Genomic DNA, 21,814 nt, shown 5'->3' with positions numbered 1-21,814 from the left:
GGAGCTTCGCCATCTGAACCTGCGATGAGATTGTCAGCAAGCTCTTGAGCTAAAGTGAGAGGAGATACCAACGTCGCTTGCGAGACTTTTGTCGCTGCTTTTCATCCGGTTGCCCTCGGCGATTCTGATGTACACATGGCTCCCGAGAAGCTTCACCCCGCTGTTGCTGTGTGCTCTTCTCTTCGGGCTCCATCTCGTGGGCTTGCTCTACGTCGTCGGATTCATACTGCGAGGGGTGTGACTGTGAGTACATGGATAAGTTTTAGAGGAAGTACTTTTCTAACCATTGTGGTAGCGGACATAAATGCTCCGAGTTGAATGACAATAGAGAGAAGGCGTCCAGTGATGTCGTTTGGCTTGGATGGCGGGGATGGATCAGGAATGTCATTAATTGGGATTTGCCTGGAAGGTGACTCTGAAGAGAGCAGGAGGGGGCCTTCCTGCTCTGAAAACTGCTTCGTTGTTGGAACATGGAACTGACGCCCCGTGCCCCGACTACTCCATCGCGCTGAGTCGACACAGCTGCCCCATCTCGCCTATCCCTCCAGTCTACAGTCATTCATTCATTCATTCATTCATTTCACAATGAAACGGTTTTCACGGCCATCACCACTCGAGCGGCGAAAAATAAGGAACTACAAAATGAGGCTTCGACGGGCGAAAAAGAAATATCCAGACGAGCCGGAGAAATGGTATGGTCAGCTCTTGTTTTCATGAGAAACTGTGGCTGACTGATTGTGTCAAGGCCCAAGCCATACATATACAAAATTTTGATGGGAAAGAGACTATTCGAGCCAGATTTGAAGTCAGTGCCAAGTTCCCCCACCATCTTCTGGACCTCTATCTTCCTATCAATCTACCAGAATTTATCAACGTTTCTTTGCTTACGGACGCACAGAGAAACCGCCAATGCTGTAGCTGCTGCTGCTGTTGCCGCTGCTGCTGCCAGTGTTACAGAATCCAGATCCCTTCCTGGCAGAAGAAGAAATGCAATTTCGCTCCCTACTTTGCATAGCGTTCAGGGCATCACCAGAATCCAGAGCACCGAGGACTTAGACGATGACGCGGAAACTCTCATTGGGGACGAGGAGTACGATGAGGAATGGGAAGATTCCGAGGACGACTTCAAAAACAACAAGGATAAAGATGAGGACATGGACAAGGATGACAACGACGAGGGAGCTCCTACGGGGTAAGTGAGTCGACTAATGACGCCCCTCCTGGGGGTATGCTGACTGTTGGCAGCCGAAACGGATAGGTGCTGGACTTGACGATCAAACGTCGAGCTTGATCGTGGCATTGGACTTTCATTGGACTTTGGAATGGTTGGGATTTGGTGTTTCTCGGCCTCTTGGATTGACTTTGGTGTCATACAACTCGGTATTCCATCGCTATCATTGAAATAATTCCAGCTCTCCTGATTGCTCTCTGAGTGTCTCTTCCACAAGCCGAACATCCACACGCTGCGACAACAGGGCCAACGCATGTTTGATGGAGGAAATGAGACCTGTGCGCCACGCGTCGGGTGGTCGGCGACAAGTGACGTCAAAGGTGACTGGTTGCGTACAGGTACCTAGTATGTAGTTGTTTTAACGCTTCGCGCGTCTGCTTTTGTCCAGCACAAGACACACAATTGACTGGTTTCTTCAATGTTTCCTGTCGTCTCGAAAGCATAAGCGAGGTCTGCTCACGAAGTTCAACCTCAACCTGCCTGCCGACCCGCTCCTTCCTCCAGCACCCACCAAAACGACAATGAAACCCCCCCCCCCCCCCCCGAACCACCAAACTTACCAACACGCTGCTGCAATGACCACGCCTCCGCGCGTTTTCTGTCGTCTCAACTGTAAGCGAAGTCTGCTCACGAACTAGAACCTGCCGCTTGCCCGCTCCTCCCCTCACCGTCCACCAAAACGACATAGTGAAAAAGAAAATATCAAATCGCTAAATCACCAAAACACCAAACACTTCAACCCCGACACCGACACGCTTAGATAGGAAGCCTACGCACGTTGTCCGAGGTTTGAAGAGCATACGCGAGATCTTACAACGCGCCCGCCAGCCCGCTCCTTCCGCCACCACCCACCAAAATGACATGGTGAAAAAAAAAAAAAAAAAAACCTCGAACTACCAAAACACCAGCGACACACCTCACCCCAACACCCTCGACAGCCCTCAAAACACCAAAAAAGTCTCCGGATCGACGCGACACCTGTGAGATTCGAACTCACGCTCCCGAAGGAACTGGCTCATCAGCTTCCAGCTGTTAATCACCGATGCTCGGCGAGCGCTGTATAGCAGGCCAGCGCGTTAACCACTCCGCCAAAGTGCCATTGAGGACACCGCCTTCGCTGGGGAAGGGGAGTGCTGCCAGTTGTTTAGGTCGGAATGACTGCATCAGTATATATTTACTCACAAAAAGGTGGGAGATTCGAACTCCAACCTTAGCGAGCCCTCCTGGCTCCCGAACAGTGCGCAAAAAAAAAAAAAAAAAAGACTATGGCACAGTGAAAATTGACATGAGTTTCACTACGTAGCGATGGCGCTGTCAGCGTCCTTAGAGAGTCCAAATCGCCCTTGTTTCCGCGCTGTCGTGCAGCGGTGATGTGATGGCGAGGCGAGGGGCGCAGGCGGTCGGGCCACCACCACCACCACCATTGGCAGCGAGAGCGGTGCGGGTGTGGCGCCCCGCTGACGCGGCACGGACGCACAGCACAGCAAGGATGGCCTGCCTGTCGACTGGTGCAACACCGCCCCCGTCCGACTGTCTGTCGTTCAAACTCATCATCACTCTCCCTGCGTTTTCTGACTACGCGCCGCAGGCGGATGATGAGCTGGAGGGTTTTTGTTTTTTTTTTTTTTTTTTTCCTTCTTGAACGACTGCTGGCACTGCGAGGTGGCGCAGCGGTGAGTAAGTGAAATGGGATGCTGGCTGGCTAGACCTCGGAGCCAGAGTGAGTTGGTTTCCATTTGGGAATTTTTTTTTTCTTTTCTTTTTCTTTTCCCCCGCTTTACTTTGGACGGTGACGTTGGTGGTCTTGACTTTTCTGCGGAATTATCTCCGCGTCCTCTAGAGGTATTCGAAGTAATGATTTTTCGAATCTATGAACTATACTGGGATAGTTGACGCTGCTTTTTTTTTTTTTAGTGCAATGCTCTCATGTCAAAACTCGCCGCGTGCTGGCCTGAGTCAGTGTTTGAGGAGGGGGGAATAAAAATTAATAAAAGGTTGAATTCGAGGAGAATTAGAAATACAACTAGCTCCGTCGCCGACAACATTACTTTCTTCAAGACTAACACCGGGTCGGGCCTTTGAAGGTTTTTGGTTGTCGATGTTGTATGTTGGGAGGAGAGGTAAGAAGGACCAGCTGCCTACATTGGCAATGTTCCATTATCTTTTCAAAAAACCAACACCAAACAACAAACCTTTGCGCAACTCATGGTCATATTGCGGATGTACGTGGCGAGCTCGACGATAACGAGACATGGGCAAATGATAGCATGGCACGGAGGAAGATGGGACGAGAACCAAAACAAGTGTTCAATGCAGCCAATCCTTCTATAAACCCTCTCGTCACGCATCAATGGGTCAGCCAAGTCCTGACCCTGTCGTCCATCCACCTGTGCATGACTGACGGCAGGCTCGGTCGTTCTATGTAGCTGCTGTCTTTTTTTTTTTTCCATTGCACTACGCTCTTTGCTGTCCCGACCTCTTGTTTCTCCATCCATCCACTCATGGCAGCCAACCATGATGCATCAATCCACATAAGTAGCCTGGCTGACCCATGCTTCCGAACCGGTGATAATGCAAGACATGCCAAACGATTAAGAAGGGCGATCCCGTCCCTCGCTCGTCGCTGTGAGAGCAGACGGAGACGAGGGAGGGCAGCGAAAGAATGAAAGAGGGAAAGAGAAAAAGGAGCAAATAAAATGCAACTGTACAGGACGAACAACAACGCAGAGTGAGAGAAAAAGTCATCTCTATCCAAACACCGCCGACCATGCACGCAACTAGCTCGATTTATAACACTCAGCAACTACCTTAACCCCTTGCGGCCCTCGTCGCTTGACCCACTACCGCTTCCACTGCCACTGCGGCCCATCATGCCGGTCTTTTCATCATACTCATCATCATCATCATCGCGATCCCGGTAGCCATCGTCGCTCTCGCTGAACAGGTCCTCGTCGCTCTCGCCAGCAAACGCATCGTACAGCTCGCCCGCGCGGCGCTTGCCTTTTCGGCCCGCGCCGGCACCGTTGGCCCCGTCGCCGTCCATGCCGTCCTCGTCGCCCACGAGCTCGAATTCGTACTCGGAGCGCGGGTTGTTCCGCAGGCGCTTGCGACGCGCCCACCAAAAGTAGCCAGCCAGCGAAGCGCAAAAGAGGGCAATGAGCGCAAGAGAACCGTAGATCCAGATTTGCGTACGCTTGGAGACGCCAAAGGTGGGGAACGGCGACGGGAGGAATGCGTCCGAAGTGGACTCTTCTGGACTCTCGAAGCCAGCTGTAGCAGTTGGGAGCGAGGGCGTGACCGTGGCGGCGGTGCCCGTGGGCTTTGGCTTGGTTGGGCGGTCGGGCGAGTCGATTGGGGGAACCAAGGCAGAGGCCGTGGCCGTGGGGACGGGCAGGATGGTGGTCTGCGGGGGCGTGACGATAACATCGTGGTCGTCGTCTTCGTGCTCGTCGGGCATGGGGATGAGGCCCTGGCTTTTGGCGTCAATGCATTCGCCGTACAAGCGAAGTCTCCAGTCGGTAAAGGTGCCTTTGTGCTCGTTGACGTTGGTGTCCTTGACAATGACGGTCCAGTTTCCAATGCCAGGCTCGCCCCAATGCGCAACAGACATGAAAGTCCAGTCCACGTAGCCTTCATTGTAGTCGTCGTGGCGCCGCGCCGTTGAGAGGTGGCTGACGACGCCGCTGGGGCTGCGGAGCTCGACGCTAAGGTCGCCACGGCGCGTGTGCTCGACATTCATGGTGACCGTGACATGCTCAATGGTCTCGAGATTGACCCTTTTGAGTATATCTTTGCTGACTTCAAAGGTGCTAGCCAGACCCGCTTGGCCTTGGGGAATCTCGTGCTTGACGTGCATCCAGGGCGAAAAGTACCACGCCTGGGGCTTACGAAGCTCCCAGTTCTTGGCGGTCTGGACCATAGAGTAGCCATCCATCTTGCCATAGCCAAACTGGTGACTGTATTTGCCATAGGGCGTGTCCTGCCATTCGCCCACGAGTCCCTCGGTCACAGCAGTCTCAATGGTGAGCCACTGAATGTCGCGCCAGGTCAGGTCAGGCCGAACTGAGAGTACGAGAGCGTAGATGGCGGCACCGAGTGGGCCAGCGGCAGAAGTGCCTCCGTGGGTGCTGCTGCACTTGTCCGTGCCTACGTCGGTCGTGTGGATCCCATCAGTCGGGCCGCTGCTGTACGTCACGACCAACTGAGCCGAGCACTGCTCCGAGTAATAGGGGTGCTGGTTGTGCTTGGTTATGGCCCCAACCGTAACGCTGTAGATGCTATTTGTGTACCCGTCAAAGTTGCAGTTGTCGTCGTTGGCAGCGCCGTTGCCTGCCGCGAAGACATAAATGGAACCTTTGCCGTTGCGGCCGTTTTGGACCCCATTGACAATGGCCTTTTTGATCAGGATTCCGGGCGCATCCATGGAGGCACCATCGTCCGGCGGACCCCAAGAGCATGAGTAAATGTGGTTCTCGTTCATGGCGTAGTTCATGGCAAGCGCCTCGTCGGCGTCTGTGATGCCTCCAGACAAAATGCGCACACCAGCGACCTTGGCATCGTAGGCCACGCCGACACCGCAAACATTATTCCTGACGGCGGCAACCTCGCCGGCACACCTTGTTCCGTGTCTATCGTCAGAAAGTCGGGGCTTGGGGTCTTTGACGTGGTCGTTGAAATCATAAGATCCGGCTTGAAAGTAATTTTCCTTGAGGTCCTCGCTGTCCATGTCCAATCCATCGTCTACAATGCATACAGTCGAGTTTGCGCCAGTGATGCCTTCGAGCCACAGGCCAGTGACGTTCAAGTCATTGCCGAGCTGTTTGCCATTGAACAGATGCCACTGGTCCTTGAAAATGGGATCTTGGATTTGGAGAGACTCGACGAGGTTAGAGCGAAATTGTCCAGCAGCCTCGATGGTTGACGGCAGGGCGACAGCTCCGGACCACGAGTCAGAAATATCGACGCTCACAGGATCCGGGATCGGACCTCTCTTGACGAGACGTTTTCTCGCTAATTGCTTTTGGTGAAATCTGACATGGTCCAGAGGACTTGGTTCGAAGGGGAGGTCCCTCTTCCGTCTACGCCTCTTGAGCTCGGTGACAGCGTCGCCAACAATGTCATGGTTGTGCTTTGCGGTGCGAAACAGGTGGTGGCCGTCAATGTCGCCGAGGGGACCGTCGTACTCTAGGCCGAGATGTTGCGCGAGTTGTGCCGGTGAGGAGTCGGGGTGTAGTTCGAGGGCGTAAAAGTCGTGGGTAGTGTAGTCGCGCGGGGGAAGATCTTGGGCGCAGAGTGCCGAGGCCGCCGCCAGCAGCGTGCAAAGGATGGAGCGCCGCATAGCGACGCGCAAAGAGACTGTGGTCGAGAAGGGTGAGAGAGGGAGCGCAAGTCGGCGGAGGAGCGCTTCTGGAGAAAGGGTGGGGACGAATTAGCGGCCGTTGTCGAGCTAGTGTCGTAGGCGGGCCAAGCGCGTACAGTGAAGCGGTAGCGGTAGTGTGAGGGAGTAGTGTTCAGAGCAGACCCTGGGGTCTGGCGGGGGACGTGGACGGTAGAAGAGGACAAAGGTCAAAGAGCGACAGAAGTAAGAACAGGTGTCTGGGACATGGTGAGCAGCAGCAGTCGTCGTCGTAAGGCCAGGCAAGGCAAGGGGAGTGAAAGGAACGGGCAGCCAAGGGACAAGAAGCACAAGCACCAGCACAAGCACAAGCACCAGCAGCACCAGGGGCGCGGCCTTACGTTGGCCCGGGTTTGGGATATCTTTTGAGGGCCCAAAACGAACCGGACAAGATTCTGCCCTGCATGTCACCACCTTCATGGCTATCTATCTATCTATCTATCTATCTATCTACCTTACCTGTCCGACGATGCTGAGGCGCTGCATCTCACCTGCATGTTTCCTCGTCCCATGTCGTCGCCATCTGATTGTGGCTGGCGGGCATATGCCAGCCACATCACCACCTGCTGTGCTGTGCTGCTGCCTCTTCCCTGCCTGCTCGCACACTCAATTCACCGCTCAGCTTGTCCAGGTCCTCCGCTGCTCTTCCGTCCGTCCCATCTCAGATCTGCATCATCATGGTCGACGTTTGTTCTAATTCTTGATCCATTGATTACTGCCTTGCCCCCGCGTCATCTTGGGCGCACCCGTGAGCCCTTCCGCCTTCTCCGCACCACCGCTACCATCGCATACTGCAACCTAACGCTTTATTTTGGCCCGACTCTCAAAATGCCATTCTAACCTCTGCACGCATCAATACCGCTGCCATGGACGCCCGCCTTGACAGCGGGCCCTACACAAGAGGCCCCCAACCGCCGCCCCCTCAGGCTTACCAGGCTCAAAACCTCCACCAGCCTGCCTTGTACCGCCGCTACCCACAGCAGCCCACTCAAACCTACGCTCGTCCCCCAGAAGAATTGATCTATGCTCAGCAATACAGCGGGCCGGCCCCAAACGGCTCAGCTCGACCTAGCAAGCGTCGGGGCAGCGTATCCAATTCGCGTTCTACAAACGGTCAGTCTTCAAGCTATGCGACAGCTCCAGAGACATTGCGTTATGACGACGTCTACACGGGCAGCTTCGCAGCTCCCGCGGGATCTCAGAGCCATAAGCGCTACCAACCGGCTCCGGCAATGCGAACCGAAGGGTCCACGCGGGCCCGACCTCAAGCCCACGTCTACACCCAAGTCGAGCCGATGCGCCAGGTCCACCAAACTCCGACAAGCCCCAACGTCGCTCCACCTGCCCTAGACTACCGCAACGATTCTTCTGCCTCCGCTCCCGTGCGACGCGGCTCCGTCTCGCACCGCTCGCCCCTTCAAAAGCTCGAAGGTGCGCTGGACAACATCAGCAAGGAGGAGCGCAGGGCACGCGTAGCCGATGCTGAAGCGAGGGCCGAAGAGAGACTTGCCGCAAGACATGCCTCAGAACAGCATGAATACACCACCAGAACAAGGAATCGCCGTGTTTTCAGTGCCGCCGCACCCGAACCAGTCGTAGAACGGGTGTCTAGTGATAGAAGAAATGTTTCCATGCCGCAGCCTGTGCAATCGGCGTCTCATCGACCAAAGAGAGGCACCGATGAAGCCATCATCCACCGGAAGCCTGTAGGCCAGGACCAACATGTTGCCGAATCCTCACGTCGAGGCGCCCAGCGTAATCGGGAAAGCTACAAAACAGACGACCGTGACAAAAGGGCTGCCGTCGCCGCAAATGGCCCTGGACGCTCGGTGACCTTTCGCGAGCCCGATGCAAGTACACCACACTCGAGTGGGGCTGCAGCCGTGGCCACTAGCGCTGGTATTGCGCTTGCGGGCATCGACAGTCCTAATGAGCTTCGTCAAGAGCCTCAACCTGCCATGGGACGAAACGGTAGCTTGGGTCGGAGCAACAGCCGCAAATTGCAGAAGCGCATCGTGCCCAAGGAATATCAGCCACCTCCTGCAAACCGGGACAATGTCAAAGCGCCAGATGCATACAGACAATTGTCAAGTGATCGCATGGGCCATTCCCAAGGCACTCGAGCTGCTGACACTCACCATGAATCTGATCCTGTGCCAAGAGAGGTAGCCCGCAAGCCGGCCTCCGAAGGCCCTAGATACGACGTGCCGCCTCAGACTGCGGGTGCGCGGCGTGCGCAAGATAAACTTGGCTTCAACCAAGAAGATCCGGCTGTGGTGGCCATGGACAGAGAAGAGCGTGGCCACCACCATCTTTCGGGGCTGTTCCATCGGCACCATTCCGAAGAACGCCGATATGCACCCTTTAAGGGACTGGATGACTGGAAGACCGCAGACAAGGCGATATTGACAGCTGACGACCTCAATGTCGACGGTGACTCCGAGACTGATCTTACCCAAGCTTGGTGGGAGCGCACCGGCTCCCATCGTCGGAGGACCAGCCAGGCTGGCATCGCTTCAGCGCAATATGACGGTCTCAACGGTTCTTTCGATGACCAGACAGGCCAAACACGCTTCAATCCAACCCTCTACATGAAATGCGGTCCGCTGTTGCGATATACTGGCATGAGGAGAGAGTCTCGCATGGGCCGCAATGACCGCTGGTTGTGGCGCGGCAGTGTGATGATTGTAACCATTGACAGATATTCCAATTACGATACCCCACCCGTTTTGCGTCTTTTTGTTCAATCAAGAAATCTTTTGCCTCCTCCTCCGGCCGAACTTGACGAGAGCACCGGTCAAAAACTCGCGTCAGAGTACGTAGACCCCCTGGCTGGGGAAGCCAAGTCCAGTCGCACGGGCAAGACCCTATACGTCCGACCAGTTGAGGATCTTGAAGAAGGCATCGATCTATCAACCCGTGAAGACGACACTGGCCTGTTTGAATTATCACGCAGTGCATCAAACAACAGATCTCGCATCAGCCGAAAAGATGGTGAAAAAGCAGGAAAGTTCCGCGAGGTTAAGGCGGCAAGACTCCACGCCGAGCGAGGAGTCACCTTTTGGCGCTTCAATATTGAAGTTGAGCTCGGCAAGGTGCAGTCACGCCTGGCCTACCGCATCAACCGTGGACCTGCCATTGGTTTTTGGGTGCCTGCCAGGGGCGAGACCATGAACGTCATGTTCCACAGCTGCAACGGCTTTTCTCTGAGCGTCGACCCAAATCAGTTCTGCGGACCGGACCCCATGTGGCGCGATGTGCTCAACAACCATCAGACTCGGCCGTTTCATGTCATGATTGGAGGTGGCGACCAAATTTATAATGACAAGTCGACGCAGGCGACGACGTATTTCAAAGAATGGCTGGCGACCAAGAATGCTGTGATCAAACACACAGCTCAGTTCACGCCGGAAATGCGGGATGAGCTCGAGCAATTCTACCTCGAACGCTATGCCATGTGGTTTTCTCAGGGCCTGTTTGGAATGGCGGCCAGCCAAATTCCGATGGTCAACGTATGGGATGACCACGACATCATCGACGGCTTCGGTTCCTACCCTCATCACTTTATGAAAAATCCAGTCTTTTGCGGTCTCGGGGCTGTTGCATTCAAGTATTACATGCTTTTCCAACACCAAAGCGTGCCAGATGAGACCGAGAGACACGAGGAATCCTGGCTACTGGGAGCGGCACCTGGCCCATATATCAACCAATTGAGCCGAAACATCTTTATGTTCCTTGGCAAGAACGTTGCTTTTCTGGGGCTCGATTGCCGGACAGAGAGAATGCGGGACGAAGTTCTCAGCGAGGACACCTATTACAAGATCTTTGAGCGATGCCGTATAGAGATTCGAAAGGGCGAAACCAAGCATCTGATTGTGCTGCTTGGAGTGGTAAGTGCATGATGATCCAATCTAATTTCCAATGCTAATTCGTCAGCCAATCGCGTATCCTCGACTGAACTTTTTGGAAAATCTCCTCACTTCCAGAGTCATGGATCCTATCAAGGCTCTGGGCCGCACTGGCATGCTCGGCGGCTTTATCAACAAGTTTGACGGCGGTGTTGAAATTCTGGACGACCTCGACGACCACTGGACGGCCAAGCACCACAAGGCGGAGCGCAACTGGTTCATCCAAGAAATGCAAGAGCTTGCTGCCGAAAAGTCTGTCCGAGTCACGATACTTGGTGGCGACGTCCACTTGGCTGCCGTGGGACAGTTTTACAGCAACAAAAGGCTACACATCCCCAAAGACAGAGACCATCGTTACATGCCAAACATCATCTCTTCGGCCATAGTCAACACGCCGCCACCGGAGCTCATGGGTGACATCCTCAATAAGCGCAACAAGGTCCATCATCTTGACGAAGACACTGACGAGGACATGATTCCCATGTTCACCCACGATGTAGATGGAAAGCCGCGCAACAATCATCACCTGCTCCCCCGGCGGAACTGGTGCTCTCTCCGCGAGTATAGGTCTGGATCAACGCCGCCTCCGACCCCCAGCCAGCGCGCCCGCTCATTAGATGGCTCCTTTGCTGAGGAAGCCCACGTCCGTCGGACACGATCACTGTCCCGAAATGATTTTAAGCCGGGCAACATCATAAGGCGACTTTCGGGACGTGGACCACCTCCAGCCTTTTACAACGACAGCCGCCGGCAAAGGTCCGCAAGTTTTGACGGCACTGCTATCTCACATGCCGGCAATCCCAACCAGACGAACTCGACGCTTCCCACCAATGCAACCGGCAGCCAACCACAGCTGCACCGCCCAGCTGCTGACCCTCCCCGTCCAAATCCCTTTCATCGCCGCCCCACTGGCCTCAGCATCAAAGCCGCTCGCAAGGGAGGCCCGTTTGACCCTGATGCTGGGTACGACTCGGACGATCCAGATAATGTGGCTGGCGCAATCAACCTTGAGCATGGCCTCGACGTAGTGCTCAACCTCGAGGTTTCGCAGCACGATCCTGCAGGCATAACGACACCGTACCGCCTCCTCGTCCCCGCGCTTGAGTACGACGGCCCCGTCAATGAGAGCGTCGATGAGGTGATGAAGAAGAAAGCCGCACGTCCTGGGCTCAAAGGAATCTTTGGCAGCTTCGGAGGGCTCGGTGGACGGAAAGGATTTGGCAGAGGCGAGCGGGACTCCTATATTGACAGCCGCGACGCCAGTCCTCTGAGCACTGAGCCACGGACCTCTGATCAACACATGGGTACCTCTCATCTTCGCACGCGCACGCGCTCTCGATCTCGCTCGCGGACACGCGACCTCGGCGGCGATGCCACCTTTGGCCTTCATGAACGCGACACGCATCCATCCAATGGCGTCTCGCGCCGTGCTAGATCTCCTCCTGCTTCGCAACGCCCTGCTCCAGGGGAGCCAAATGTTGAATACGGGCAAGGACCAATTTACGGAACAAACCGCAACCTGCAGCGCGCCGACCCAGCGCGCGAGGGGCGGTACTTGTCGTCCGACTCGCTTCCGCAAACGCACAATAACGCCAACCCCAATGCCAACATTCCGCGGCGCAGCACGAGTGCGAGCATGCGCAGTTGGGACGCCGAGGATGACCGTGGCGGGCTTGGCAACGGGCGCGGGCGCGGCTTCAAGGATGCGTTTGGCGAGGTCAAGCAGGAGCTGAGAGGCGGGCTGCGGGCGTTGAGCGCGGGGTTCCGTCGGCCAAGCACCAGTCAGGAGAGGAGCTTTGTCGTAGAGAGAAGGGGCGACAGGGCTGTGCTGGGAGATAGGGGTATTCTGGGCGAGGAAGTCGGCGGGGCGGAAAGGGTGCTGATAGGTGGTGGTGGTGGCGGCGGCGGCGGCGGGGCCGCGAGGACGAGCACGACGCAGGCGCAGACGAGGGATTGCGGAGGCGCGGATGAAGTAGTTGAGGATGTAGGAGTCGCCAAGCAGCACAAGAGGAGGGGAAGTAGTGGGTGGAAGGTTTGGCGTTGAGGGAGGTTTGACATCGAGGTTGCCGAGACGGGCATCCACAGATGACCATTCCCACTGGTAGGGCTTCTTTTCTCCTCCGTTTCCCCCTTGGACATGAATGGACGACGACATCGATTTTCTCTTTTTCCTTCTTCTCTTCTTCCGATGACGATGATGGCTTCCCATCACTTCCCCTTTCCCTTCACACTCTTTGTCCGATTCCTCTTAGCACGACCTAATCCGCACACCAACCTCCACCATCCCCTTTCTTCTTTGCTTCGTAGTATCATTAGTACCATATCTGTCCTTGCTATATACCTAACGACATCATGACATATTTTTCCCCATTGCTACAAAATACCTCTTTCTCTGCATTTGGCTTGCTGTTTATAAAAAGCGTGTTTTTCGCTGCCTGACCAGATACGGAGTAGAATCTCAGATTTAGTTGTAAGTACTGTATGCGTACATAGACGACAGATGCGGAGGCGGATGTGGTGCATCAAACAAAACACAAAGGTACTCGCGCTTAAGCCACCTCCAGCACTGCGGACGCCTCTGGGTCATGGGGAATGTCTACATTACACATTCATGCGTCCGAATGTGTGTGTTGCCTGTCGTGGGTCCTGTACTTGACCACGCCTTTTTCTTCACTGGCACTTGTACATATCTGTATATATCCATGTCCATATCGCGCGACGACATGTAAGCACGATCAATCAGAGACATGCCACGCATGAAAGATGGGAGAGAGACTATACACGGTGCATGTACTTGTGACAGACAGACACAGCCACGACCGCAGCAGCAGCAGCAGCAGCAGCAGCAGCAGCAGCAGCACTACTACTACAGCTACTAGCACAGCAGATCAAATACCTAACTAGATCGGCGGGTGGGTGATTGACAACCGTGCAAGCGTACCCAGGAATCAACACTGTCACCCCATCGTCACTCACCATTGACATTTTCCTTCCTTCCTTCCTTCCTTCCTTCCTTCCTTCCCTCCTCCCTCCCTCCCTCCCTCCTTCTCCGCCGCCTACACACTTTCCCGACACCAAGTCCGTCCGTCCGTCCGTCCGTCCCAATGGGGGATTACCCCATTACCACACTAAGACCCGCAGCGGCGTCTCCGTCTCCGCCTTCCTTGGCAGCAGCAGCAACAACAACAACAACAACAACAACAACAACAACGCAATACAGCTAATGGAATGGTGGAGGCGCGGAGTATCGCCTCGCTTGTCTCGCCTCGCCTCGCCTCGCGTCGTGTCATCCTGTCGTTCCCCCCCACATCTTACCCTTTTCGCATCCATCCGACATCGGGCGCGCGCATACGCACCCCGCAAAACCACACCCACTTACTCACTCACTCACTCACTCACTCACTCACTCAGCCAACAGGGAGACAGGCAGACAGGTAGACAGGCAGGAAGCATGGCGCGGAAGCGGGGACGAGCCAGAGCCTGCAGGGGTCTTAAGGTTCTCGCCATCGTTGCCTTGCCTACGTTGGCTTCTCCATCTTTCTTGCCGTCTGCGCCAGTTTTCGACGCTTTGGTTTGGTGGTTTGCTCATGGTACGTATCTACACACTTTGTACTGTAGCGTCCAGTCCAGTCCAGTCCAGTCCAGTCCAGTCCATCGAGCAGTGCCCCGTCCAGGATACCCAGCATCCGAGGAATTTTCATTTCCTTGCTTCCTTCCTGGATTCGTACAGTAGATTAATAGAACCCATGCCTGTGACGTTGCGCCATATCATCAATGCCACCCGCTCATGACGTACGTACCCACCCAATGCGCCAAAAGACGGGCAGATGCTGAAGACGGGGACTGCTAGTCTCTCTCATCAAGCGTCGTCGGGAGCTAAAGCCGCTGTCAGTGATTGAGGTGTGTGACGTAAAGGTAGGGGGACGGACATGGCATGGGGTTTAAGTAAGAGCGACGACGAGCAGCAGCGCGTGCGCGCTATGGAGAAGCTAAGGCAAGGTAGGTAGGTAGGTAGGTGGGTAGCTACTGCTTCGGCGCGTGCGGCTAGCTACCTCTTTTTTTTTTTTTTTTTTTTTTTTTTTTTTTTTTTTTTTAAGCTGTGGCTCTAGCTGGGGTAGGTAGAATCGTGGGTGGTGCGCTGCTAATGCTATTGCTGCTACTCCTGCACGCACGTGGAGAGGTGCATGGATCCATGACCATGGCTGGCCTTAACAGGGCATGTGTGACGATGGGTCGTTGGCTCTGTGTGTGGATGGGCGGATAGGTGGCGATCGATCGGAAGGGCCTGGATGACGTGCTGGCTCATGCGTGCGATGTTGAGGCGACAAAGTGCTGCTATGCGATAGAGGGTACCTGGTGTGGCCATCGGGAGGAAAGGGGGAGTTTGTCGGTGAGGACAGCCCCTGAGCAGTTGCAGCTTTGGCAACAGGCTCATCCACAAACTGAAAGACAGAGACAAACATAGCGATGAAGTTCAGGGAGAAACAGTCATGATACTTAGAGCAGCGTTCCGCCGTGTGTCCGAGCCAGTTCCTAGACGGATCAAAAAGAACGCCGCCACCGCCGAGTCGAGTCTAACTACATATGTAAGTAAACGTACACTGCACCGCCTGCCCCAGACAGCAATAGCGCTGGGGAAGCGGTCGTGAGCAAGGAGCAAAGATGACGAGGCAAGTCCACGAAGGGAGTGAGCTTATGCCTCGAAAGCTCCAAGCTGGGGAAAGAAGGGGCGGTCAAACAAGAGAGAAAGAGAGACAAGGAAATATGGGAAAGGCGCGACCATGAGAGAAACGGTCCCAGCAGGCGTCATCATCCTAGAACAAATGGAGAGCCCATCATGCGCGCTGGAAGAAAAGGAGAGGACGGAATCAAACAAGAGACATAAACCGCGCGTCCGTACGCACCACCTGTCTCGACTATTTTTGCCCTCTTATCAAAGCTGGCTCCGCACGGCTCTCCTTTTTTGGTTGTGGTTCTTGGCAAGCGCAAACGCTGGACGCTATGGGGGGTTGCTGACGTTGTTGTTCGTTGAGCGTCGATCGACCGCGGCATGCGGCGAGCAAGCGACCGGAGCAACGTTCAACTGCATATACAGAGAGCAAAGGAAGTAAGATGGGGTATCTGACGGCGACAATGAAACACGGAAAAAATCCCAACTCTGAAAAAAAAAAAAAAAAAAAAAAAAAGCCTGTTGAACCCTAGCCCTGCCGTCCACCAACCGCCTGACCATCCGCTGCCCGAAAAAAGATGTGACAGTATAAGAGTAGATAAGAAACCGAAGCCGTTGCGCACCTGTCGAGAACCGTAGGCGGACTTAGCCGGCGCCGGAAAAGATGCATCCCTGGAAATCTTGCTTGGTAGGAGGCAAGGAGAGATTATAGTCATAGAATCCCCAAGCTGTGAGGAATATGTGATGCTTTTGAGCATCCCACTGCAAGTGCTTTGGCCAATAATTATAAAATTCTCGGCCTATGCTGGAATGCACAGGGGTATCGGTCGAACCGAGATGAGATTGTCGTGGGATGCAAGGAGAATGTGCACGTGGTGAATTAGCGGGTGCCTGCCTCCAACTGGCTTGGAGTCGCCGTGGGTGCTGTGGATGCTGAAGGTGCCGCGGCAGCTCTAGCCTCATTCGAGTTCTCCGAGCGACGCCAAACATATCTGAATGGCCTGCTGAAAGACGGTATGGTTGGACTGAAAGCTCGCAACCGGGCACCAAGGCCAGGAGACTGCGCATTTTCTTGCTGAGCGGCAGGTGTAGCAGGTGTGCGAGGAGTTCGGGGGCTCCGGCGCCCCTCGTTGCGCTGGTCTCCAATGACCATGAGACGTGCGGTACGCAGTGGCCGACGGGGGCTGGCAGAGATCCACACAGAGGTTGGTGTTTGCGGCATGCGCAGCCCAGGAGTGCGCCGGCCTGTGTCGCCAGCGTTTTCCGTCTCTGGACGAGGCTTGGGAACGTAGTAATCGAACTTGCACAATGGGCAGCAGGCGCGGCGACTAGTGAGCCAGGGATCGACGCATCCGGCGTGGAATGCGTGGCCACACTTTAAACCGCGAACGTCGTCATCGTCTTCAAGTTCTTCAAGGCAGATCGCGCAAGTGTCGCCACGGGAAGAGAGTAGTTCTGGCGGAGCGGCCGTCCTGATGGGATCTTCGTCGTCGTCGTCGTCGTCGTCGTCATCTTCATCGTCGTCCTCGGCGCCGGCAGGCTTGAGGTGCTGATGTTCGACAGTGCTAGCCACTGTCTTGCACTTTTCCAGCTCGAGGTCCTTTTCTTCGGTAGACAAGTCCCGGTTGTTCTCTGTTCTGTTGGTCTCAGTCGGGGCGGTAGCAGTAGATGGCGAGGGTTGATCGGGTGGATGCGAATCCCGTTTCTCGGCGTCAATCGTTTCGTGATGAACGGCTTCAGCGCTGACCATGGCATCGGCATCTTTAAGGCTGGCAGCGCGGCTGCCGGGCCTTGAGATACCTCCAGCAGTCGGGAGGCCGTCCTTTTCGCGTCCAGAGCGCCACGTCTTGTACTTGATCAATGGGAAGCGGTCGTTAACTTCGTCCATTGTCATGAGTTTCTTTTCGCGACGACGACGGCGATGATGAGGATTGACCTGGCCGAGATCGATTTCGGCCTCTCCATTCTGGCGGGCGCGGCGGCTGCGCTGGTTGTAGCGGAAGCAGTACTTGACGCCGACGATGATCCTGAGCAAAGTATCAATCAGCAAGGCCGGGCGAGATTTTGCGGCGGTTGTGCGGAGCGCTAACCATAGATTGGTGAAGACAACTCCGAAGCCGAGAGCGACGAAGAAGAGCAGGGGAGAGTTTGTAGGGCCGCCGCCTCCATTGTTGTTACTGTTGGAGTTTGAGGTGGCCGAAGGCGCGCCGCTACTCGTCGAGTTGCTCATGGTGGGCTCGGGCGCAGTGCGACGCGAAATGTTTCTTGGTGAAGAATCCTACCAAGTACAAAGGAAGAGTAGGGCACTCATGTAGAAGGAGTGAGGCGCTTGGCCGGGGGCGCGAGGGATGAATTGGGTTGGATTTGACAGATGGCGTCAGAGGAGCGACGACAAAGGCTGAGTTGAATATGGAGCAGGCCTGGGCTGGGCTGGGCTGGGCTGGGCTGGGCGGGAGCGGCTAGCAAGAACCGGCTAAGGTCAGGTCTAGCTACCTTACTGTAGCTAGGAGGCGCGACAGGTGACAGGCGGGCAGGCGGCAAGGAAGACTGACTGGACGGACGACGGGGGAGACCGAGGGAGTAAGCGCAAGGTCGACGGGGTGGTTTATCAGTGAGCGAGCAGAGTAGAGTCGAGTTGAGTGCGACGAGTCCAGAACTGACTGAGGTGAGGACCCCCCGCTTGTGCCTTGGCTTGGCTTGGCTTGACTTGACTTGACTTGACATGCCTCCAGCGCCGGGACCGGCCGTCTGCCCCAGTAACACCAACACCAAACACTTACCCGCCGCCCCGCCGCCACGCCGCCAAGCCACCTGCACTTGACTTGACACTCACATGTGTGCCCACGTCTTGTCGTCACCACCATCCCATTTCTTCATTCTCTACCTTCCTGTACCTGTACTTCCATCCCAACATGGCTGCGTCACTCCGTAATCCCGAGAACCCCATCGTCTTCTTCGACGTCTCCCTCGGTGGTAGGCTAGAACCCCGTCTCCTTTGTCTCTCTCCCCCGACCACTTCGGGTTTTTTTTTTTTTTTTTTTTTTGCTCGCCATGGCCCGATCTCCTGCAAAAGCCATCCTCGACGCTTGATCGCCACCAACTAGATTCCACCTAGCGCTGCCCGCCATTGGCTAAGCCTGAATCTGTACACATTGAACCGTCACGAGTCTCTGCATTTGCTACATGTTGTTCTGCCTTGCTGCAAATCATGCCTTGGTCCACGCACGTGGCGTCGTTCATTTGCGGCCACTTGTGCTGACTCTTGGAATCTGACAGGCGAGCCGCTTGGCCGCATCAAGATGGAGCTGTTCAAAGACGTCGTCCCGCGGACGGCTGAAAACTTTCGTCAGTTTTGTACCGGCGAGAACAGGAATGCTCTTGGCAGGCCTCAGGGCTACAAGGGCTGCAAGTTCCACCGTGTCGTAAGTATTCCTCGACATGCAAGCCGCTCCTTTTCTTGCTGACCATGCCCTCATCTTTCAGATCAAGGAGTTCATGATTCAAGGTGGTGATTTCCTCAACGGTGATGGCACTGGCTCGACCTGCATCTATGGCTCGCGCTCCTTTGCCGATGAGAATTTCCAGCTCAAGCACGACTCGCCCGGACTGCTGAGCATGGCCGTAAGTCGACTCGTTTTGGACATGATGCACGCACAGCTGACCACGCCCAATAGAACTCTGGGCCCGACACAAATGGCTCCCAGTTCTTCATCACGACCGTGCCCACGCCATTCTTGAATAACAAGCATGTCGTGTTCGGCCAGGTCGTCGACGGCATGGACGTTGTGCGCAAGATTGAAAACACTCGCACGCAGCGGGAGAAGCCCGTCCAGGACGTTACCATCGCGCAATGCGGAGAGATGTAAAAGTCCAACGCCATGGCAGCATTGAATTCCATCGTGGCGGATGCTCCAGTGGAACAACCGACGCGTGTGCGCCTGAAATAGACGCAGCCACGAATTGCGCGCCATGTGCTCCAAGGTCATCCCTGACGGTCAACGACATTTTCAATACTCGAGCCCAAAAAAAAAAAAAAAAAAAAAAATCGCTGGTCGCTGGAGAGAGGCGGGTTTAAAACGGAACGGAGCCGACATCTCACATCCAAAACAAGCTTGGTCGAGGTGCACGCGCCAATCTTGGCCGCGACGTCCCTTAGGTGGTGCCCCTCCCCATGCGTCATCAGGCATAATTTCAAACACCTCTTACTCTGACACGACAAACATCTCCCCCGCTCCATCACCGCTCCAATTTGAACTTTCTCTCCACCCCGCGACTGTCAAGCCGCCTCGCTAAACCACCCGAGCAAACAATCACATCTGAAAAAACCTCTCCAAGTACGTGCCACTCGATTCAATCACCCCGCGAGTCAGGCCCTGAGCTCCACAACGGTTCCCCGCCGCCGTTTTCCGCACCCCCTGACGCACCTGTTCACGCCAGCTTGTCTAGTCGCCGTTGTTTGCCTACCCCTCTGCCTGTTTGCCCAACGTAAAAGGAGAGCCTCATTTCCCTTCGGACTCACTGAATCGCTCAATCCCGCGTCCAAACTTTGTAACGCCCAACTGACGCTTTTACCCCGCAATCCTCAGACCACCTCAATATCCCCACCATGTCTTACAATGACGAATACTCCCGCCGCGGCGAGGGAGGCTATGGCCGTGAAGAAGGCTACGGTCGCTCCGAGGGCGGCTTTGGCCGCGAAGAGAGTTACGGCCGCAGCGAAGGCGGCTACGGCCATTCAACGGGCACATCGTATGGCGGGGGCGCGCGCTACGACGACGACGACGACGACGACTTTTCGAGCGCAGCGGAGCATGCATCCAAGCACAGCGGCAGCAGCGGAGACCACTCGCTCTTCAGCCAGGCCTTAGGCATGCTTTCGGGCAAGAAGAGCAGCCTGGCCCAAGAGGACGTCGACGAGGAGGACGCCGTGCGCCAGCACAAGCGCATGTACACGGACGATGGCAATGGCCATGAGGCTACTTCGGACAACATGGGCGCCGCCGCAGCGATGCAGGCGCTCAAGCATTTTTCGGGCGGCAGTGGAGGCAGTGGAGGCAAGACGGAGTTTATTGGCACCGCCATGTCCCTTGCCAGCCAGCTGTTTGACCAGCAGCAGTCGTCGGGCAAGGCTGTGAGTGTTCCTTCGAATTCATCTTGGAGAACGTGCGCTTGTTGACCCCCTTTCTAGCACTCCAGCGCCACCAAGCAGGACGCTATCCAGTCGGCTGCCCAGACGGCGCTCAAGATGTACATGAAGTCGGAGATGGGCGGCTCCGGTGGCGGTTCCAGCAGCGGCGGTGGCCTCATGAAGCTGGCTGGCAAGTTCTTGTAGTGGCCTTGCACCCGATCCAGTCGCTCTTCCGCTTGGCTCCAAGCCATGTTGAACTGGCGACAGAACACGGCGCGAGTGCTGAGTATGGCTCATGATCTTCGCAGAAAAGCCTTTCAGGCGTCGGGGAGATCGGCGGGATTGGGTATCTTTCCACCCACCTAACGACCAACGACGAGGTTCCTAGGTTCAGGACGACATCTCGACGTTCTTAGCTCACGAAAACACCAAATACAATGATGATGACCTTTTATTTTCTCCTCCGGATTTTCGTACTTTCCTGGTCGTGAGCAGCAGGAAGTCGAAAACATCAACTCTGGAATCATTTGCAAAGATCTAGTGTAACCGTCGCTTGAAGATTTACGAAATATTGGACAGGGTCAGAACAAGTCGAATCGGCATCTGAATTAGGTTTGATGACTATGGAAAGCCTCCCGGCAGGCTTTCATAGGACTTGCGACGAATGACATCTCAGTATTAGACCAAGCCTTCATTCTACAGGGGGTTTTAATTGAAAGTTCAGGACCACACTCCTGAAGCCCGAAAGGTTGGTGTCCTCAACGCGAGTAACCCATAACACCACACAGAGCAAACAATCGCGCTGACCATCACGTTTGGCAGTCTTGTGTCTTTTCAAACACAATGACATTCACATCCCTTAGGTTGTGCCTCAAGTACCAACCATAGGACAACAGCCCAACGCACGGTAGGAGGCCGCAACCCAACGTCATTTCATTTCACTCAAGGACAGCTTCTTGGCCAACGCTTAAAAAAAAAAAAAAAAAAAAAAAAAAAAAAAAAGACCGTCGACGACCCACAGTAGCAGGCGTGGAGAACTTTGTCAACGACGAAGCCAAACCGCGGATTGATCAAGCCGCCCAAAGACGTCGATAGCTTCATCAGCCACCGAAGCCAAACCACGGATCGATCACGCGGCGCAAGACGTCGAGAAAGCCGTCGCCAGCGATGTGCTGCCATGGCTCACCGACGCAGCATCATCATCATCATCGTCGTCGTCGTCGTCGTCGTCGTCGTCGTTGTCCATCCCCGTCATCTTTCTCCGTCGAAGAGAAATCGCCACGGCGCTGGCCGGCGTCGATTGGGGCGACGCTGCCCGCAGCCGTCCTCGCGTTTATCCATGCGCATCGCTGTTCGCGCTTAACGGGCTGCCGTTCGTTGCGCCGGTCCAGCTGATGCTGACGGGACCGCTGCTCGATGCGTTGGGGCTTACGACGAGTGGCCCGGCGGCTGGTAAGTGATGGTGTCTTCTTTACTCTTGTGT

General features: G+C 55.2%; 7 protein-coding genes and 1 non-coding gene across 8 annotated transcripts; 5 read left to right on the top strand and 3 right to left on the bottom strand.

The window, feature by feature from the left end:
• The first annotated feature begins 128 nt into the window (after nucleotides 1-128).
• IWZ02DRAFT_258429 (uncharacterized protein) lies at nucleotides 129-1,316 on the top strand. The gene is made up of 5 exons (XM_066763291.1): nucleotides 129-243; nucleotides 296-692; nucleotides 746-805; nucleotides 899-1,192; nucleotides 1,246-1,316. Exons 2-5 carry the CDS (start codon nucleotides 586-588, stop codon nucleotides 1,256-1,258), a joined length of 474 nt encoding a protein of 157 aa, XP_066623123.1. The 5' UTR covers nucleotides 129-243; nucleotides 296-585; the 3' UTR covers nucleotides 1,259-1,316.
• Nucleotides 1,317-2,203: 887 nt separating this feature from the next.
• Nucleotides 2,204-2,329, bottom strand: IWZ02DRAFT_t58. The gene has a single exon. It is a non-coding gene; the product is annotated as a tRNA-Ser (tRNA).
• A 1,793-nt stretch (nucleotides 2,330-4,122) lies between these two features.
• On the bottom strand, nucleotides 4,123-7,025 carry IWZ02DRAFT_475147 (peptidase S8/S53 domain-containing protein; the record flags this gene model as incomplete). Its single annotated transcript, XM_066769007.1, has 2 exons — nucleotides 6,707-7,025; nucleotides 4,123-6,637 (listed from the first exon to the last, which is right to left on the bottom strand). A coding segment is annotated over exon 2 (2,445 nt), but the record flags the coding sequence as incomplete, so codon positions are not given.
• Nucleotides 7,026-8,908: 1,883 nt separating this feature from the next.
• IWZ02DRAFT_377663 (uncharacterized protein) lies at nucleotides 8,909-11,732 on the top strand (the record flags this gene model as incomplete). The annotated part of the gene is made up of 2 exons (XM_066764958.1): nucleotides 8,909-10,516; nucleotides 10,563-11,732. Coding segments are annotated over 2 exons (2,778 nt in total), but the record flags the coding sequence as incomplete, so codon positions are not given.
• Nucleotides 11,733-13,601: 1,869 nt separating this feature from the next.
• IWZ02DRAFT_258383 (uncharacterized protein) lies at nucleotides 13,602-14,586 on the top strand. The gene has a single exon (XM_066763290.1). It carries the CDS (start codon nucleotides 13,758-13,760, stop codon nucleotides 14,265-14,267), a length of 510 nt encoding a protein of 169 aa, XP_066623120.1. The 5' UTR covers nucleotides 13,602-13,757; the 3' UTR covers nucleotides 14,268-14,586.
• Nucleotides 14,587-15,697: 1,111 nt separating this feature from the next.
• IWZ02DRAFT_450864 (uncharacterized protein) lies at nucleotides 15,698-17,841 on the bottom strand. The gene is made up of 2 exons (XM_066767492.1): nucleotides 17,294-17,841; nucleotides 15,698-17,230 (listed from the first exon to the last, which is right to left on the bottom strand). Exons 1-2 carry the CDS (start codon nucleotides 17,431-17,433, stop codon nucleotides 16,084-16,086), a joined length of 1,287 nt encoding a protein of 428 aa, XP_066623119.1. The 5' UTR covers nucleotides 17,434-17,841; the 3' UTR covers nucleotides 15,698-16,083.
• Nucleotides 17,842-17,935: 94 nt separating this feature from the next.
• Nucleotides 17,936-19,247, top strand: IWZ02DRAFT_450862 (putative peptidyl-prolyl cis-trans isomerase). Its single transcript, XM_066767491.1, has 4 exons — nucleotides 17,936-18,176; nucleotides 18,480-18,625; nucleotides 18,687-18,824; nucleotides 18,878-19,247. Exons 1-4 carry the CDS (start codon nucleotides 18,116-18,118, stop codon nucleotides 19,067-19,069), a joined length of 537 nt encoding a protein of 178 aa, XP_066623118.1. The 5' UTR covers nucleotides 17,936-18,115; the 3' UTR covers nucleotides 19,070-19,247.
• A 201-nt stretch (nucleotides 19,248-19,448) lies between these two features.
• IWZ02DRAFT_258324 (uncharacterized protein) lies at nucleotides 19,449-20,614 on the top strand. Its single transcript, XM_066763288.1, has 3 exons — nucleotides 19,449-19,537; nucleotides 19,641-20,334; nucleotides 20,392-20,614. The coding sequence occupies exons 2-3, from the start codon at nucleotides 19,810-19,812 to the stop codon at nucleotides 20,533-20,535; spliced, it is 669 nt and encodes a 222-aa protein (XP_066623117.1). The 5' UTR covers nucleotides 19,449-19,537; nucleotides 19,641-19,809; the 3' UTR covers nucleotides 20,536-20,614.
• Nucleotides 20,615-21,814: the final 1,200 nt, after the last annotated feature.

Source organism: Phyllosticta citriasiana (assembly GCF_038021145.1).
Source record: "Phyllosticta citriasiana strain CBS 120426 chromosome Unknown IWZ02scaffold_6, whole genome shotgun sequence".
NCBI lineage: Eukaryota > Fungi > Ascomycota > Dothideomycetes > Botryosphaeriales > Phyllostictaceae > Phyllosticta > Phyllosticta citriasiana.
The sequence above is the reverse complement of the archived record's forward strand: the minus strand, read 5'-3'. Positions and strand labels throughout refer to the sequence as shown.